A 21,179-nucleotide genomic window follows, 5' to 3' on the forward strand; every position below is an offset into this window, starting at 1 on the left:
AGGAAATTTCTGCTGTATTGTATTGCTTCTTTTTGAAAGTTGAAATGGAGCTGAGTTTTGAGTATACTCTAAGAGAAGTAGGCTTCAGAGGAGGAGTTTCCTAGGCCTGTATTTGCAGTTGTATTTGTAAATGGGTTTGGGTTAGGGAGTAAATTGTTTGAAAAGTGGAACTTGAATTAAAGGTTAGCAGTAAACCATGGAATTAGCTTCTTTTTAAGGAAGTAAAGACTTTTTTTTTTTTGAATACACATACATATATACACAAACCCATGTACATATATATGTATTTATACATATTTAAATTCTGTCCTTCCGGCTCAGGGTTATCCCTGTGTGTGTGTGGGCGGGGGGGTGGGGGTGGGGGATGGGGGTTCTTGGACATGGCAATGAGTCTTTTTCTTCTGCTTCATTGACTAACATGAAATTACTTGTTATGGACTGAATTTTGCCCCAAAGTGGTCCTAATCTGATAAGACTGGTGTCCTTATAAGAAAAGGAAGAGATCTCTCTCTTTTCCCATGTGTGCACCGAAGAAAGGCCATGTGAGAACATAGCAAGAAGGCAGCCATCTGTAAGCCAAGGAGAGAGGCCTCACCAGAAACCAACGCTTGATCTTGGACTTTCCTCCTCCAGAATTATGAAACAATGAATTTCTGTTATTTAAGCCCTCCGGTTTGTGGTATTCTATTATGGTATATCACGATGACTAATGCATTACTTAACAGTAAGAAATAGCATATCTTGATTTCATCCATTGGACCTTATTGGTCTCAACATCTATATATGAAGGACTGACAATTAAGTTTGCAAACTTGTTGCAACGATGCTGCTAACCTTTTTTAAGGGATTATTCATTATGAATTTATACCAATTGGACAAATAGTTAACCAAGTTCACTATTTGGAAGTGCTGAAAAGGCTGCATGAAAAAGTTAAACAACCTAAACTTTTCATCACCAATTCATGACTCTTGCATAACGACAATGCACCAGCTCACACAGCACTGTCTGTGAGGAAGTTTTTAGCCAGTAAACAAATATTTGTATTGGAACACCCTCCCTACTCACCTGGTCTGGCTCCAGTGACTTTCTTTACCCAAAGATAAAGGAAATATTGAAAGGAAGATATTTTGACGACATTCAGGACATCAAAGGTAATATGATGACAGCTCTGGTGGCCATTCCATAAAAAGAGTTCCAAAATTCCTTTGAAGGGTAGACTAGGTGCTGACATTGGTGCATAGCTTCCCAAGGGGAGAACTTCGAAGGTGAGTGTAGTAATTCGGCAATGAGGTATGTACCACTTTTTCTAGGATGAGTTCGCAAACTTGTTTGACCTTGTATAATGTGACTAGATAAGACTAGACATTACTTTTTTCTATGTGAAATTTTCTAAAAAAAAATATTAGTTTTTGAGAGGGCTTATAGGCCCTTTGGTTCAAAGTTTAGAAAACAATGGCAAGGAACTGCCTCTGACAAAGATGGGATGATTTTATATGGTAATTTAATATGAGGATGGACTTTTAGCCCTTGAAAATGTCTAAATATTCATCCCCTGGATAATGACTACTTCCTGGTATATTTTAACTTCATTTGCTCAATACTCTTCTTAAATCATGTACGGCACGCACTGTGACTAATGCAAACAGAGCAGCCATCAGATTCATTTCATTTAGAAAAGATTAGATAAAGATTCTGAAAATTTCCCATGAAACTTTGATGTACAATTCATTCCTTAATTAAATGCAAACAGCTTTGCTTTCTGAGATTAGACCACCTAATTATGTAAAAAGATAGAGAGAATATTTTGAAAAAGAGTGTTTGAGTAAAAAGGGAAGGGAATACACCAGGATTTGCCTCAAATGAATGCCATCCCAGAAAGTGGGATAAAAAATGAAAATTAGAAGCATTTGTGAATAGTCTGTGCTGTGGATTCCCCCAATGAGGAATTAAAATCGCTAATGCTCCACCTATAGGCAGGAGTCAAGATGAAGAGACATTGTAAAATAGTGCACATACTGAGAGATTATTGATCTAGACTATAGAGAACAATCTGCCTGAGATTTCAGGGTTTATTCTGACCTCTGCTTCTAACTCATTGGGTAACCACAAGCAAGTGAGTTAATCTTTCTGTGACTTCATTTATGCCTTTGTCAGATGGAAATAATAACACCTACTTCATTGGGAGTATTTGCGGGCTTAATTAAATTAGTGTTTTGAGCTTTTTAGATGAAAGTTGCCATAGAAATGCAGATTGCAATTATTGAAGTCATTTTTCCTTTTCCTGCATGGAACATGATGATTGAAACACATTTGAATTGGAAAATTGACTAATTGCCTTCCTCATGGCATGTGATACATGGCAGGTTTCAGATCAAGAATGTGAAGGGGACACTGAGAGTGGAGGTTAGAAAGGTAGGAGATTGTGCTTATGACAGATTCTGAGCTCTAGAGGAAAGTCTGAATGGGAGTCAGAAGTCTGACTGTAGATTTGCAACATTATAGTGCATTAGAGTGACCTATGGTCCTAGGCTTCTTGGAGCAGAAAGAGATGAGACTCGGTGACCTTAAGCTGGGAATATTGGACAATGGGGCGAGCAGACAGGGAGTACTTTCCAGGGGGCACTCAGATTACTCTGGCTTCCCTTTCACTCTTTACCATTGGACACAAGGAGTATAGGGGAGTGAAGAACTTTTTCTTATCAAGCAAGGCCCCTTTTGACCCTTGCCAATGGAGAGTAATAATGAGTATAAACTAAAATCCAGATATTTTTTGTTTGCTTTCTTTCTTTCTATTTTTTTGATAGATATGTAACATAAGCCTTGTTGTGTATTTTTTAATAGAATTGATTAATACCCCTTATAAAGGATTGTGAATTCTTGTTGCATGGTCATTCTTATGCTTAGAAAACCTGTATGCATCTCACTCAGGTGAACACCTTTTGAGGACTAGCTGGTTCATAGATGGCTTTCAATAAAAGTAAAATCATCCTGACACAGCCTGCCCATTAGTAACAGGAAACGTAGAAGGCGGTCTTTCTGCCAGGGAGGAACACTCAGCATGATTCTTCTGAGGATTAAATTCTGCAGTGTGGCCTTTTGAAGATCTGTAAGTTGCTGGAAAAATGAGACTTTACAGTTCCTCTGGATCTGAAGAGCCAAGTTATAGAAAAGAAAAATCTACAGTGCCCACAAGAATTGAAAACTAAGAATTTAAGAATTTGGGAAGTCAATAAAGTGAACATAGCATTTATATGTAAAGGGTAGCTTTTTGGAACTTAACCTTTTTTTTGGTATGCTCTTTTAATGCTATAGAACTTCTGTGTCATTTAGGGAAAACAGGACTTAACGAGGAATGGGAACATCAGCAAATGACTCAATATGCCTATTTAATCAGAATTAATGAATATGTCATAGACAGCACTGTAAGCCTGTGCCTTCTTCATTCAACTGTGTTCTGCTCCCTTAGACCATTATATCACTCTCACAAAGCATTTATTTTTCTGGGTGAAGCAGTGGGTGTAGGCAGAGCTCTGCAGGATGTTCTGAGGAGACTCCAAAGGCAAGTTACTTGTGACTGCAACAGATGTGGATGGTTTTTAGGGAAACGCTGACTTTATATTGTGAATCTCTATCTCTCTTAGGGAAAAATAAGGAATTTCCAATTGCCTGCTAGCTGTAAGAACAGAGGGCTAAACAGCCTACTATAAAAGTGGAACATTAAAGTTCTGACAAGGAAAGAAAAAATAATGAAGACATTTCAGTTCTTGTTAGAAAGCAGATTTCTCTCTCAGTAGTTCATTATTTGGTTATGGCTCCACAGACATATTTAAAGGAAGACATAGAAAATTTCACCTTAAATCCCCAAATACTTGTCTCTGTTATCTTACTTTAAAAAAAGGCTGACCACAGAAGTGCAAACAGACACAATTAATATTCCTTGCTGTTGTTAGTGTAGCATTGCTATTATTATTACTACTAGTAGTAGTAGCAGTAGTTATAGAAACTCTTATAATAAGCATACTCTTTGTTACCTCTTGACAGGTAAAAAAACTGAATTATTTGATTTGTGTTATTACAGACTCAAGATATGGAATTTATATTAACCAGCTACTTAATCATTGTTTAAAAAATTATTTAATAATTTTGTGACTATAAATATAAAAAACACCTAAAGCAATTTAAAAGCTAATGAGGATATTAAAAAAAAAAACTATATAGCATCAGATATTGAGATACATAGTCTGGAATTCTGACAGATAATTGTTGATTTTTTAAATGATTCATTCATTCATTTATTCATTCATTCATTCATTCAACAGTTATTTATTGGGAAACTGTTATATTCCAGGCACTAATTTAGGCACTGCAGATAAAAACATGAGTAAGACAACCCTGATCCCGGCCATGATGGAGCTTACTTGCTGTATGGTAGTGTATGAAAATTAGAGAAAATTAGCAGATTCAATGACATGAAATTGACTCTCGCATCTGAATCTGACCAAGAAGAATTTAACAAAGGAGTCAGTCAGTGTCTTCTTCCTGTTCTTGCGAAATTCAAAGCACACATAGTCAAGTACTATGGACTGTCAAGTTCATAGTAGTCCTTGAAGTTGCCTTTAATTAATTTCTGTGTCTCCAGTGACTGCTACCTAGTTTATATAATAGATACGCTTGGTGTTTCAGACACACCATAAATATTTGCCAAATGAAGGAATGGATTGTCTCAGCTTGGAATCAACTTGTGCACAACCTAAACTCCTTGTTTTCCTACTGAAAGCTTTATGTTATTTTCTCTCATTGCCTGGTTTGTTTTGTTCCCTTTCTCCATTCCACATTGTGATCTGTACTGGCTTCCCTTGTTTTGGTGGAACTGAAATACTAGATTTTCTAGAAGCTTTCAGTGGACATGAGTTTTAAAATCAGCCTAAAGGAAGCGCCGGGGAGGTTAAGGGCCCCAGAGAGAAGTTTCAGTATACATTAGTACCTTGGTTTTCGCACGTCTCTGTTGACGAACATTTCGGGTTACAAACGCTGTAAACCCCGAAGTAAATGCTTCGGTTTTTCGAACACGCCTTGGAAGTCAAACATGTCACGTGGCTTCCTCTGAGTGCAAGATCCTGAGGCCTAGCTGTCAGCTCTTTTCAAACATTTCAGAACTCGAATTGGTTTCCGAAACAGATTACATTCGAAAACTGAGGTACTACTGTAGTCTAAACCTGTTTATACTATAATAAATATGACAGTTTCCTTTGGGATAAATTATAGGAGGCTTTCCCTCTATTTCTCAGGACCTCTAGGAATTATATCATTCCTCCAGAGTAACATATTCAATGTGAGTTGATGCAGTGAAATGTTGATTCAAATATGGAGTCTATTTGATGAGATTTTATAACATCATTAGTTAGCTTTTGACAGATGTTGTTCTGACAAAACAGCTCACACATGTTTTGGAAAGTAATTAATTGGACTGTAAGGTGAAGAGCAAGGTTTTCTGTCTTAACAATGTGTGAACTAGTCCTTCCCTGAAAATAATTTCATCAGTATCACTATATACTTATACTGAGTCAAAAACCACGTATTCTCTTGCAAATTTCTCTGCCTCCTGCTCTTCTTTATTTTTTAATGTTGATGCTCCTTATAAAATTATTTGCACTGAGTGGGTTTTACATTGGGCCAAGAAGCATAAGTAAAGATTTGCTAATAAGAGAGGAAAAAGATATTCAAAATGTAGACATAAACTTAGAGGAAAGAAGGATTGTATTCTGCATGTTGACAAGGAAGAGAACTTTATGACTGGACTAGAAAAGTATGTTGGGTAATAATGGAAAATAAAGATGTAAATGGTAGGTGGATTCAGTCAGAGCAACCTGAAATTGATGGACTGGGAAACAAAAAGCTATGGTTTGTTAATGCACAGGGTGTATTGTAATGCTTTATCTAGACGAACCTGATAGAAAAACGTAGGTTAGATTTTGCGAGGAGAGTTGGAGACAGAGATAATCTGCCAGAAATATTTTATAGTATGTTTGGCAGATAGAAGATTGTGAGAAGATGGTGAGAAGAGGATGGCATTGGAGAGTCAGTAAGATGGAGGGAAAAATCTTTGGAAAGAAGATACAACAGATTTTTGTGTTTTAGTGAGGCTTTGGACATCAGGAATGAAGGTGATGAAAGAGTTAAATATGTCTAAAAGAGTAATGATAGTGATGAAATAGGATGGTTTGGCTCATCTAGCCAGCAACATAGGAACCTACAGTTTACCATAGAATACTATGCTAATATCATGACCCTAGGAGACTCATAGTTCAGGTTGGGAGGCAGACAAGTAAACAAATACTTGTTTTGAGTAAAAGTGCTATGATTGAAGCAAGTACAAGGTAATATAACAGCACAAAAGGGGGGCAAATAACATGGCAATGGGACTACTTAGCAAAGCTTTCCAGAAGAAGCAATATCTAAGCTCATCTTTGAAACATGGGCAAGAATTAACCAGATAAGGGAGACACTACGGATAGTGCTATAGGTATAAGAATAACCGGGGAAGAATGAGGAGTAAAACCTAAGTATTGTTGAGAATGGTGGAGGGTTGTGTATATTGTGTTAAGGAGATTAGACTTTATTCCCTAGGGAAGCCAGTATAAGAAAGATTCGTTCATTTATAGGTATGCTACCTTTACAGTGATGGAGTATTTGCATATAGAGCATCACTTAGATAATTAGAAATTCTGAACTTGGAGATATGAAATTGATTGGGAAGTCATTCAGCAATAGTTGAAGCCATTGAGAGGATGAGTTCTTAAAAGGAGAGTAAAGAGGAAAGAACCATGGAGTTTGGACTAAATTATATGAGGGGAATATCTCTAATGGGGTAATAAGTCTTACTCAAGTAATAGAGAACAATATGAAATGTTTGTCTTAGTGTTAACATAACATAGGTAATTCTCTAGAAATTACTTGAAAACTTTTGGAAACTGAATTATTAGACTTTCACTTTTACCTCTTCTTTCCCTGTGGTATATTTTTCCTTTCAATCTGAGCTATACAAGCACCTGAGTCCCAATTCATGCACAGCCTTTATTGATCTTTTAGAATAATAGATTAGGAGAAGGTTAGAGCTGAAAGGAACCTTGGGGACCATCTAGTTAAGTGGTTTTGATACTTTTTAAAAAAACAACAAAAATTCTTTTTGCCAATAAAAGCATTACATAGAAGCATTTTAAAAAGTGCTTTTATCGGAGGTGGTAGGGGAGAGCTTGTGGTTCATTTTCCCACATCAATTAAGTTCCTCTATTCCTTTGTGGTGGACTCTGAGGGACCCCTATAGAAATGTAAAACTCTAAAGGGAAGCTTTTGAAATCTACTCATCAAGCCAATGCTTTTATTTACAGAAACCAAGAAAATTTGCTAAGTATATATAGTTAGAGCTAATTTTAGAAAAGATATTCTGCCTTCTGGAAGAGTTGTTTCCACTATATGAAGAGCTGATCTTCACTAAGCTTACTTAGAAAGTGTTACGAGATGCATTTACTTAGAATCACTGACTGATAGATTAACAAATATCAGATTTCTTGTTGGTTGCACCCCTTAAAAACACAGGATAAGGAAGGAGGGTAATACTTGAGGGGGAGGAATGGCTCCTTTTCTTTTCCCTGGCATGGTAGCACATATCCCTGCGATAAAACCCTGTTTGTTCTACCAAAGAGAAAGTATATTTCTAAGAGGAGTCTTTACTTACAGGAGTAAAAAAGGAATATTAGGAACCAAAAATGTAAATGCTCTTTCCTTTTAAAAATAGGGGTTAAGGAGAGAAATAATGCAAACAACCGTGGTAGCCCTTTTAAGCTGCATTGTCCTGAAATAAAATTTTGTCATAGAATAAGTCACCCAAAAGAGAAAATTAAGCCCATTTTTATCTTCTAGATACTTTCAATATTTAGAATCTTACCTTAGTAAAAAAGTGGAAATTTATTTTAAATAAAATAAATTTAGAAAAGTTAATTTCTCATGTTGTTCGCAGAACAGAATAACATCTTCAGTGTTTTTAAATATGGGAAGGTGGCTACCTTACCTCTCTCACTCTCACACTTCTTTGGTTATTAATGTTTACTGTGGGATTATTCTATGTCAGACACTGTTCCAAGATACATGAGAGTAAGGAAAATAACTCATCACCCCAATTCTTGAGGAGTCCACTCTAACGTGGAGGAAAGAAGTAATTACACTGTGATGTGATAAGTTTGACAATACAAGATCAATACTTTGGGAACACAAAAAAGTGACTTTTTATAGGATTCAAAAATAAGGTGATATTTTAAGTGAATTCTGAATGATAAATAGGAATTTAATGAAAGCGAATAAGAGGTCAGTCTTGAACGTGAATTATGAAGGAAGGTATAACCCCACCCTTAATCTGACTTGGAAAGTGGAGGTCTTGCTTGGTCAGGGAGCTTTCCATAAAGCCATAGTTGATGGAAGTAGACCTGGGCCAAAGCAAAAGGTAAAACTGATTATATAGGAAAGGAATGAGAAGTCAGTAAATACAAGAAGCGTTCCCAAACAAGGCGCCTGATTCTGAGCATGGAGATGGAGATCAGAAGGTCCACTGAATGAGAACAGGAAACAGTGAGTGAACTAAATGAACTGGAAGATAATCACTGAGAACAAATATCTGGAGTCGATATGATTTAGATTTTTAAATGATTAGATTTTATTTATCATAGAAATATGATAGTGGGATAGGCAGGTACATTTCAAGAGCCAAAGATGTGGTAGAAACCAAAACTGCAGATGGGCTGTTATTAATGTTAGCTGAGGTAGGAAGGAAAAATAGAGCAGGGGTTCAGGTGAGAGAAAGGTAAGGATTTGGGTTTGGAACATACTGAGTGTAAGGTGCCTGTGGAATAGTTATGGAGAAATATAAACACTGAAACATACATATTCAGTTTTCTTGTTTATAAAATGGGGATGATAATGTTTGCTCTCCCTATTACATGGGCTGTTGTAAGGACTGATGTGAAAGAATAGAAATGAAATAGCCTTGAAAAATAGAAAGCAATGTAAAGTGGATAGCATTCTTTCAGTTATTTTCGTCTAGTGCACATTTTCTAAGGGAGAATGGCAAGAAAAGCTAATCATAAATTAATTATGCATTTTAACCACTTTGTCGGGCCAAACTTTACCTGAGGGGCAAGAATGTCATTTGAACATAAGAACTTATTACTTGTATAAGGATGTAGTCAACTTCTTTTTCAATGCCTACTTCATATCCCAAGAGTAGTTTCTAATGGAGTTTAATAAAGACACTGGAGAGAGAACGAAAATACTTATTTTTATTATTTGTGATTCACATTGGAGTGGAAGCTAGTGGATATCTTCTCAAATCCTTTGGGGGAAAAAAACAAAATATCACTGACAAAAATGGCCTCAGTTCTCTCCTCAGCATGACTTTTCTTTGTGTAAACATGACTGGAGTTATATTTTGTAATAAAACTTTTATTTATTTTCTGTAGCTGTAGATTACATGCATATCAACTACAGTAGTTTCTAAACCAAGGCAAATGTTATAACCTTTCTTTTTACTGTTTATGTGTTGCCACGTTAGCTAATTTCAGAAGAGGAGTTTGCAGTTAAATTTGATGAAGCACACCGCATCTGCTCAATTCCAGTCCGATTCTATTGGTGCTGCCAAAAGGCTGCTTTAGAATTATAACTGAATGTTCTCCAGATTCAAATAGATGTAGGACAGGCTTCCTAATAGAGATACTCGATCATTGAATATGTCATGAATATGCCTCAAAGACCTGATCATCGAAAAATAATTGAATTTGGCCCTCTCCAAAAATAAATCCCTTTAGAGTTTTTATAGGGAATGACTTAATCTTGAGTTCTTTTAAAGAAAATAATTACTGATAGGACTAGAATGTTGATTTCTGTCCTCTCTGAAGCAAGCTGAAATTCTTGAGGATGGGAAGACATATTGCGGGTTTTCAGTGCTCATTATAGAGGTGTTGAATACATTTGGGATTAAATTAGATTGCATTGACACAGTGGTGATCTTTTGTGTTATGGTTTTCTTTGAGAGTGTGATGAATGCTATACATCCCCTACATGAAAGAATGTACGACCACCTGTACACACTAAATTTAGCATATGTTTTCAGGGTTCAGCCATCCCCAAAAGTGTATCCTTGAGATCTTAGTTAAAAACAAAAACACACGCACAACAAACAAAAAACTAATGCAGTGGAGAAATATTAAGAACTATTTGATCCAAGGATTTATAGGAACAGGAAAGAAGAGGTCAAAATTTTATGTGGATCAGATAGTGATATTCCATTCCTTGACCGAGTTTACCATGGCAGGCTACTTCCTAGAGAGACTTCCCTTCATTATTCCCTCTTAACATCACTTCCTATCCCAACCTGCCCCTAGCAAATACTCAGTCACTCTTTATGACGTAGATTTATTTCCTTCACATCAATTAGTACAATCAGAACTTATTTTTCATTAATATTTTTGTTACAGCCTGTTCTCACTAGAATATAGGCACATGAAATTTTTACTTATCTGTTGAGAGCTATACCCCTAGCATCAAGAAATTGGCACATAGTTTAGCTCAAGGATTATATTTCAAATAAATGAATAAATAATGTGGTATTATCTAATTGGAAAGGTCATAAACTACACATGGGTAACATATGTGAATTCATGTGAAGTCAAGAATGGTATAAAGAGCTGGCTGGATATGTACTATCAACATTAGCAGTATGATAAATTTCTATAACATACTTAAATTTAAAATGGCTTTTTTTTGGTGAGCTAATTTCTTGCTCTATTTTCAAGACCCTTGTCACATAAAATATATGTTTTGGAAATTTCTGCTAACATGTAATAATATGTCCAAGTCTCAATTGGGGTAGGGAATGATATATTATGGTAATATTTTAGTTGTTTTTTTTTTTTTTTTTAAGGGTGCAAATGCCTCTGAGAAGACTGTAGCTTTGGTAGGGATGCACTTGATCATGAATTGTGTGTGTGTGTGTGTGTGTGTGTGTGTGTGTGTGTGTGGTTTACCAGCTAACTTCTTGCAACATTAAGATGGTCCCGAGAATTCTTCCATTTTCACCATATTGCTTCACATCTCTAATCAGGAATAATGTTTTAAGATGGTTATACTTTTGGAAAGTACTAGGTACTCTTGGCAATATAAAATTTTATATTCTTTTATATTATTCTCAAGTCATATTTAATAATAATTTATACTTGTCAAAGTTATTTGGCAATTGATAAACTGAGCTTCAAAGAGGATAACTGTTCTGCCCACCAGTTTGACATTTTGGACACAAGGCAGACTCCAAACAAGATTAAAATTCCTCTAAGCCTGGGAATAGTTCAAAAGGGATTAATTGTATAACATAATTTTAGGATGTGAGTCAGAAAAATCATCTTGGTAAAGTGTATTGGGGAGGATTTATTTTTGATTGGTTAAACTGTGGAGCAGTTTTCTAATTTAAGGGATTGTCATCAGCTGAATTCACTATTTCATGGAAAAATAAAATATTTTGGTGAAGTTGATTTTTCTTCCAACTTGAGTTCCTATGACATAAAAGAATGGGTATCTACAGGCAAAGTGTACTTCTATTTTTTCAAGTACAAGTTCAACAATTCAACAGAACATATTTTATTAATCTGTAGACCTTCTCTGAAGAGTCACTGATTATGACAAATTGTTAGCTAAAAGATTTATGCTGAGCTTACCTAATTTTAGAAACAGAAACCATTTCATGATCTTGATTTCAGTATGGATATAGCCTACTGAACTGAATGATAGTGCCTCTGAGCCTTTCTAGAAATGACTGTTTCTAGCTATGAGTCATGAGAGATTAAGGTTTTGTGTCATTCTATAGCATCTGAATTTTAATTAACGCTCCCTGTGTATAGTGCTAGGTAGACCACTTTATGGTTGCTCTCCTCATGGTCCACTTATCATGTGATGATGGAGAAAGTGAAGTACGCTTTGTCTGTAGATACCCATTCTTTTATGTCATAGGAACTCAAGTTGTATGTTTAGTGAAAGCTGTAATCATGCCTACTTCGTCAAGTCAGCAAGATGCCATTTTACATTCTGTTTTCAAAAGCATTCATATTTCTAGAAGGCTTGGCTTTTAGAAACTCCGCAGTGTCTACATTTTTCATATTTGCTGTAACTTGAAGGAACACTTTTAATGTTGCTATCAATTGTATTCAAATTTAGCATTTGCAGAAAAAAGTTGGTAATCCTGAGAGCTAAGGAGACCAGATAGTTTTTGTTTTGAAAATCTATTCCTTAAGGATAATAAAGTTAAAAGATTATTATATGTAAAGCTTCATTTGTAAAGCTTACCTTAATGGAAAAATAACTGTTTTTTGAGGGTTATTTTTAGTTGAACATCAATACAATTTTATATAGTTATGAGGTACGTTTTAAAAATACACGTAATTCTTCTGTTTGAAAAATTTGTACTTGTAAGCTTGGTAGTGATTTTCAGACATAGAGACCATTTTCTTATTAGTAAAAAGAGTCAAGGTAACATTTCTTCAGAGAGACTAGTATGGATTATAAATACGAAATGACTTTGAGTATGGTAATAGGAACCAGAGATTCTGAGTTTATGGTAAATCTTATCTAATCACTTGTGATGCTGCATTTAGGCATCTGTCATTATTTTCTCTTTCATCTCTACATATCGGTAATGTACTGCAATATTATCAGTTTCCTACCTCATAGGTATAAGTATAGTAGCAAGGAATGGGTGTTGTGATTCAAGTGCCACAAATACAAATTGCCAGGCAAACACAATCAGACCATGATTATATTATTATTTGAACGACCCAGAAGTGTGTTAATGATGAGGCTATTTCAGAAAATAACAATTACACATTTCACGTGAGATTAGAACTTTCTGAGCTTGGAATTCTTTACCAATTATATTATGTGGATGATTTAAAAATACTCATTTCCCTCATAAAATTTATTTATTTGAGATTAAAAAAACAGTGATTAGAGTAAGTTCTTATTTATTTCAGGCACAAAACTGATAATAATTTATTAAGAAAAATGCTTTTAAACTGTAAATGTTTAATGCAAATCACATTTTTAAACTCATGTTACCCCACTTCTAGTGACAGTAATAAAATCTGTGCTTGCTCTAGCAGCACACACACTATAAATTGGAGATGGTGATGAAAACTCACACAGAAAACAGTAAAGTGCTTTACAAGCTGCACATCTCACAAAAAAGCTGTGATAGTCCAGGTTTTGAATATACATGATACCATATTACATCCTTTTTCAAAAACAAGAAATGAAGACCCAGTTATTCATCAGAGGCCATCTACGTAAAAATGCATTCATTTCTGAAGTTGACTTTCTTTCTCCAAAGAAACTCAATATACAAACTCTTGATATTGGCTGATTATTTTTGTGGTGTGTGTACAATGACAAGTAACCCCCCTAAAGTTTTCTAATTCTCCAAAGCAGAGGAGAACTTATAGAAATATTTTCAAAGACAAGACAACATTGCAAAAGAACCCTGTAGGCAAAAGAAAAAAAAATATTTGTTAAATTTCAACAATTCCAAGATTGGGTTATTTAATCCTACGATTTTGACAGTGAGCTATTTGAGAATGAAGTTTTACTTGGGACAATTGAAATGAATTACTCTTAAGTATTAATATTTCTTTACATAATGCTTTATCTGAATTGTTATATCCTTGCTCTACAAAGGAAATTACAGTATTATGTATGTGTGAAACTAAACATTTACAACTTAAGTTATATATTGTTTATTATAGAATATATTTTTTAAATTATAAAACCAACCAATACTAGTTTCTTTAAAACTGCCTTAGGTAAGTATTTTTAATATATGGAAAGTATATCCAAACTTTATATGTGTTTGATATATATTGATTATATGTTTTCGGAGTTACTAACAAAATATTATTAAAGCTTTCTTTTTTGGTTACAGTGTTTCTGTACACACAGTGAATCAGGGTAGCAGGGGGTTGCCTTCCCGTCATGTTTCTGGATTGGTTATTTACACATTTAAACCACGCAGACAACTCCCAAGTCTTCCCATCATTTCCTGTTTCATAAATCTTGCCAATAACTCTCCAGAGTTTATAATGTGAATCTAGATGATATTAAAGAAATTTTCTTTTTAAGAGTTTTTATATGTGCTTCATGTACTTTTAGAGTCCTGACACAAGGAATTACATTATTGCAAGTTTGTGTTCAAAATATAAGTTAAAACACTAATATATTTAATTATGAACAATAAAATTTGGTTGTACAATAAATGAGTATAGTCAACTGAAATCCAATTTTTGTGACTTAGCTGCATCTTTGCAGGCCACTATAAGGGTTTCTTTCCGTGGAGTGAACAGAGTAACTTATCCGTACTGAATCCATTTAGCATTCAGTGGTAGTGGTCCAATGAACTTGGGGTAAAAGAAAGACTCTATGTAAGGGTTTGATTTTCTTTTCAGCTTATGTAAAGGGGTAAGTCGAGAAGATACTTCCTTCTTGACCACACTTGAAAATTGATCCATAATAATTACTGAGATTAAACTTCAGTGTATTTTATAAAAAAATATTACTTACTTTCACAGAAGTGAAGAGATACAATTGCACAATGGTGGTTACAATGCTAGAAATACATATTGCCAATAAAATGTTAGCAAGAGATTTAAAAATGACTGTACAGCACCGCATTGGAGAATTATAGAACAGCAAAATGATTAATATTCTTTTCCCATATTCATAAAATCCTTAAATCTTTTTTAGAAATAAATTGGGGGAAGTACTTTTATTTTTTTCCGATTCCTACCAAAATGAATCCTGATGTGGAGCTAAAGACAGTAAAAAATGACAGTTAAAAAAAAAAAGAGAGAGACATTCATGCATTTAAGCTACCATTAGTCTCTGACTTTAATATAAGGCAGATCATTAATCTTTTGCAAAACTATGACTTTAGCCACTTAAGTTCTTTTTAGTGCTTTTCATGACAAGGACATGATAGGCCTTGTAAATTTAGGAGTTAAGATGTATTTCCAACAGGTTAATTTATACAGGCTCAGCTGTTTTTTGAAACACCAACTTTATAATAGAAAATGCTTTGGAGAAATGGTGAAAAGTTTTAATAAAGAAAAGAAGGGTCCTATAGAGTTTATCACAAATGACACTGTTTAGATCAATGGAAACAAATTACATTTACTTATGTATCATCCTCAGTCTTAATGATGTGGAAAAGGGTGACATTGAACAGGACCTGGTGACCATTGTTCCAGGCATAAAGAGCTCTATCTCTGGCATTGTAGTCAAGCATGGATATGTGAAAGTATTGGTTATGAAAGGGAATGTCTATGTACTCATATGTGGAGGTTTTGGTGGAATAGGAATAATACACCTTGGCTCCAGTTAAGTGGGAGTTGGTGACATACAGTGTCCCACAGATCATGAAAGATTCCCCTGCACTTCTCTTGGGATAGCCGGTGTTCCAGCTCTTCATCACCTCCAAGGTATCTTGGTTAAGTTGACTGATGACAATATTGCCTGCATTCTGGTTAGTTGCATACACAGCCCACAGCCCGATTTCATCAGCCATTAGGTCGATGTCAGAGAATCCACCCCATGTGTAGGGGTAAACGTTGTGGAAGCCAGCATACTCCAGGCTTCGTTGGGCAAGCACTCTCCCCATATCAAAGCTGTATTTGATGATTATGTTACTCTGATACTTGTTAAAATAGAGTGAGCCATTGTAGACAACATGGTTAGTTCCTGCCCATTTGAAAGGGAGGTTGTATGTTCTTGATTCAGCCCCACTGACAAAGTCTGCAATTGATTTGTACTCACGGACAATTTTGTTGTTAGTATAACTGTCCATGTACCAGACCTGTGAAGAAGGAAAAAAAATAAATGAAGTAAGTAAATTCATACTTTTCTGAGAATTCCAAAATAAAGACAGTGAGAGTCAACACATATTAACATCACTGTTCTCAGGCTCTGGAAGCCACATTATCTTACCGCTGACCTGTTGCCATGTGATAGTACTGCGGGCTTTTGCAAAAATAATGACATGGTCTGTGTGCAAAGGAAAACAACTGAATTTACTGCCGTGAGGTTGGTTTGGTTTTTTGTGCTTTTTGTTTGTTTGTTTGTTTTGACCATTCAGTGCATACTACTGAGTGAACCAAACATGTATTAGTGCAAACACATCACTTTGTTTAGTTACCTGATAGATCAATGCTATCAATGATAACTGTGAAAATACCACCTTCTGCAAATATATTTATTCTACAACTTGCTCTGAAAAATGTATAAATGTATGGTCTATTTTTACACATTCAACTCATTTCTCCTTGATGGATGCCACAGGACCTTCTAGTAACACTTGTTCTTTGAATCAACTGATGGGTACAACTAACTTTTAATGCAACCATTTTGCTAATCAACTACTAATCTTGTTTGGATATAACCTTTGAGAATCTTAATGCATACTGAGTTCTGTAATAGAACATAAATTGAACTGTGGAAAGTTTCCAGTATATTTATTTACATAATTCAGGCATTGCTAATTTATGAAAATACTTCCCCCCTCAAAATTTCAGTGCTTTTACCTTGAAAATTAGCCTTAGCCTCGAGAGACATTTTTGCTTGTTTAGTGAATTGGTTAGCTCTTGAGGTTTTCACTTATTTAGTGTTTTGTTTTTTTTTTCACATTAAGGACCAGGTTTTAGAAGGAGTATATAGAAAAGTCTACATTTTTGTAATACCTTTTTCAAGTGTAAAACGATGAAAACCAATAAAAATTAGACTAAACTATACTGGTAATTATAGGAGATAACATTTTACTGAAATAAATTTGCCATATGTCTGTAGCTACATTAACATTATGGTGTTAATACTTTTCAAGTGGAAACTAATATCCATAAAAAAATGAATAGTTCAGTAGATAAAAAGTGTAAATAAAACATAATTCTAAGCGAAGGCATTTGTGGAAGAAACATACTCTGTTATTTTTTTCAGATGCTAAAGGATCTGTCATCCAAGCACCAAATCGGGTTCCAGATGTCTTGACTGTCATTGGGCCTGTGATTTTCATTAATTTGCCACATGCTGAAATTAGAGAAACATAAACATGTTAGGTTAACATGGCCAATGATTCCAACACACACTCATACCAAGAGCAAAGAAAGGGCTCCTAAAACAGAGCAAATTCATGGGATTCAGTTTGGGTACTGTGCTTTTAACTATAATTTGCTTTTTCAATTCTCTAAATCTAAAATATGGATTTTAAAAATAGGAAATGATTTGTACAATCTGGAATGGAATACGTGAGGAAATCCATTATCATTATACCAGTTCACCAGCAGTGTCTCTTAAGAAGTCAGAAAAATTAAACATATTGTTCATCGACCTGTTTACCTGTCCCCACCCCTCTCCTGCCCCCATGTTTTGAGTGTTTGGACAACTTTTTCAAGTCAGAAAGAATTCTGTAAGCAGATTTTCAGTTTGTATTGATGAATGAGCAGCTTCCACGAATGATATCATTTTAGAATATAACAATAAAAATTCAATCACAGTCTACCTGAAAGAGGTAGAGTTTTAAAGTATAAATGCCTTGTGTGGATAGCAGGGCCTGATAGAACAGCCATGGAGGTGCAAGGAAAAAAAGCCCCCAAAACTCAAGCCTTTGGACCTCGTAGTCACGTGCTGTGAAAGATATAGAGTATCAATCAATATAATACATATGATGAAAAATTAATGATTGTTAAAAAATTGTAAAACTTTTACAAATAAGATTTTAGGAAAGTCCTGGACTTCATAAATGTCAAAACCTAAACCAAATAGAAACCCAGGCATTTTGTGAGATTTTTAAACAGCAAAATTAAAAAGTGATTTATTATACCCATTGTGAAAGGCAGTGTGAGTGCCTATAACTGTTGACCTTTGTTCTAAACAAAATAATATTCTTTCTTATCCATTTATACCCTTTTCCCCCTTTTCTGTTCTTTTTTTATTTAACTTTTTTTGGTCCTATTCCATGTTTTTTCCATCTTCCTTTGCCTATCCTTAGAATTGATAATTTTCTAGTTCCTATTGGTTCCTGTGTGTTTGGAGGGGGAAGAACAGATCCTCAAAGCAAATCAAGGACATAACTAACTCTAGCATAGAGCTTGTTTTGGCTCATTTTTTTCTACATACGTTTCTCATTAGAATAATTTGTAACTGGCAGAATACTAAGTTGTGCAGTTAGGAAGATGATGAAAGATATAATTATATTTTGTACTATCACTTCAGTGAGTGCTATAAATTTCAATGATAACTACAAAGATTGTATATTCTCTGAATATAGAAGTGAAAGTCATATGATCTTTAATGATGACGAAACATAAATGTTTCTAAATTCACAGATGGTATGTGCATGGAAATTCAAATATATTGAAATAAGAAGACAATCTGACCCATGAAAAACATCAAAAAACAAAAATTTTCCCTAGGCATGAATAATTAATTCAACAAAATATAAAGAGCAATTTAGTCAGGTAAGATATGAAAAGTAACTCTGGCTTATGACAATGGACTAATACATGCTTTTATCTCATTTCTTTCCAAAGTTCTCATTAAAATGGTAGTAAAGAAGTAAAACATGGGATGTGGGGGATAAAAAACCCAAAGCAAAGAAAATGATATGAGTCATTAGCGGAGAAGAAACTTTAACAGATTATGTCACAGAAATGGTGGTGTGAGGAGTACTTCTTGAAATCTCCCCTGGAAGTTACAACAAATTGAACAGCAATAAGTCAACAAAGGATAACTTAAGTAACATACAAGCACATCTGAGAGATCCACGCATCGAATCACCTGAAGGTGGACAAATCTGGTGAACAGGGGAGGAGGGAAGTGCAGAAATGCTGGCTGCGGGCCACAGGATGCAGTCCATAGATCACTGCAGTCTCAGGAGAGGGAAGAATTCAGACTGTAGGCCACAACCCTGTGGCCCACAGTCCTGACTATGGGATCAGCATATAATACAGCTGAATCCAGTGTATGGGGCAGAGACCTTGGGTGAAAACTGGTTTTGCCCTTACAGCTAGGCAGAAAACAGAAAACAAAGACATGGAGCCTGGCCGACTCACCCCCCCACCCTCCCAGGGCTCTCCTATCCCACCCTCCCAGTGTTAGAAGCAGGCTCCAGAAGAAATGGTAGCAGTGTCAGATTAAAGAACAGAATATCTACAGACCTGAGAATTGGAGTAACATTCTCACAGCCATGGACGCACAGCACGTGATGAATTCCAGTGATAGGGAAAGAGCTATAGGGGCAAGAAAGCTGTGGGCGGGTAGTCGCCATTGCTCAGAGCCATAAAAACACCAGCCTCCTTTCACTGCTCACCCTGCCCCCTTCCTGGATGGATCCCTGGGGGGCAACCAGAGCTGCTGAGACACACAAGCTCTGCATTGGGCTACAGTGGCAGCAGTGGAATTACAGAAGCTCAGAACTCTGTCACCATCCATATCCTTCCACAGAGGCAGTGCTCTGAGACCCAGGTGACATGCTCACATGGAGAAGCCCACATTCTATTGTGTGAGAAACTGGAACAGTGCAAGAGAAAATAAAATGCTACAGCATGAGAGAAAATAAAAGCTTGCAGTGGGAGAGAAAAATAAAAGATTCCAGCAACACCTACTGGAAAGCAAAAGAAATGCCTCTTAATATCAACCTGCTGTAGAACCCACTCCTGTAGATGCCAAGGAAGAGATATAATGATTCATTAATTGTCATGACTAGCCAAAGTAACAAGGCAGCTCAGAAAGAAAATGAAAAGTCTCCAGAAAATGAACTTAAAAACAGGGAAATATGACTTAAATGACAGAGAATTCAAGATTGCTGTTCTGAAAAAAACTCAACAAGATGTAAGAAAACAGATAAGCAGTTTAATGAACTCAGAAACACAATCAAAGAAGAAAATTAGTATGTTGACAAAGAGATTGAAACTTTTAAAAAAGAACTACATATAAATTCTGGAGATGAAGAACTCAATAAAGAAATAAAGAATGAAATGGCCAGCTTGGGTAATAGAGCTGATCAGATGGAGGAAAGAATTAGTGATATTGAAGATAGAAATCTGCAAATGACACAGATGGAAGAAGAGAGGGACTTGAAAATTAAAAGAAATGAAAGAACTGTACAAGAACTTTCTGACTCCATTAGAAAGAGCAACATAAGAACAATGGGTGGAGAAGGAGAAGAGAAGGAGAAGGGAACAGACAGAAAATTCAAATAGTCAATGAGAACTTCCCAAACTTGTGGAAAGAACTGGATCCTCAAATCCAAGAAGCAAACAGAACACCTCATTACCTCAATCCCAACAGGTCTTCTTCAAGACACATTATATTGAAACTGTCAAAAATTAATAACAAAGAAAGAATTCTCAAGGCAGCTGGGGGGGCGGGGTAGGCAGGGGGAAGGGAAGCAGTAACTTATAGTGGAAAGTCCATTAGACTATCATCAAACTTTTCAGCAGAAACTCTACAAGCTAGGAGGGAGTGAAATCAAATAAACTATAGAAAGAGAGAAATGATGAGCCAAGAATAATATATCCAGCAAAAATATCCTTTAGATATGAAGGACAACACAGAAGCTGAGGGAACTTTCTAACACATGACCTGCATTACAGGAAATATTGAAGGAGGCTATTAAACCTGACACAAAAAAACAAAAGAATACAAAACCATGAGCAACATTACAAACAGACAGACAGAAGCAGGGAATGGCAATCCCTACACAAAATAGGGCACTATATACTTAAACAACATAAATGGCAAAGAAGATAAAAACATTAAGGGAAAAAAAAGGGAAAAGAGAAGAAAAAGATAACTTGCTAGTGCAACTCAGAAATCAAATCACAGCATAAGTTGGGATAACTTGTGACAACAAAAACATAACGGGAGAGACTAAAGGTCTGAATCTGCAAAGGGACATGGAGATACGCACAATGAAGAAAAGGACTACTATATATATGAAACTTTCTTTCACATAAATTTAATGGTAATAACTCAGAAATATCCAGAACGGAGAAATATATCATAAAAAAAGAAGAAACAGAGGGGAAAATATAGAATACTACACACT

At 35.4% G+C, this 21,179-nt stretch overlaps 1 protein-coding gene across 3 annotated transcripts in view; it reads right to left on the reverse strand.

The window, feature by feature from the left end:
* Positions 1 to 13,039: 13,039 nt before the first annotated feature.
* The window catches only part of OLFM3 (olfactomedin 3), a 181,122-nt gene continuing 172,982 nt past the window's right edge, over positions 13,040 to 21,179 (reverse strand). For all 3 annotated transcript variants that reach the window (XM_019753730.3, XM_019753729.3, XM_074318686.2), the window contains exons 5-6: positions 17,052 to 17,158; positions 13,040 to 15,935 (exon numbers count right to left, since the gene is read on the reverse strand). In XM_019753730.3, coding sequence (XP_019609289.1) covers positions 15,258 to 15,935; positions 17,052 to 17,158 — 785 coding nt within the window. In that variant the 3' untranslated portion in view covers positions 13,040 to 15,257. The remainder of the gene's footprint in view (positions 15,936 to 17,051; positions 17,159 to 21,179) is intronic.

The sequence above is a fragment of the Rhinolophus sinicus genome, chromosome 7, assembly GCF_057876585.1.
Source record: "Rhinolophus sinicus isolate RSI-liver-muscle chromosome 7, RSI-T2T, whole genome shotgun sequence".
Taxonomy (NCBI): domain Eukaryota; kingdom Metazoa; phylum Chordata; class Mammalia; order Chiroptera; family Rhinolophidae; genus Rhinolophus; species Rhinolophus sinicus.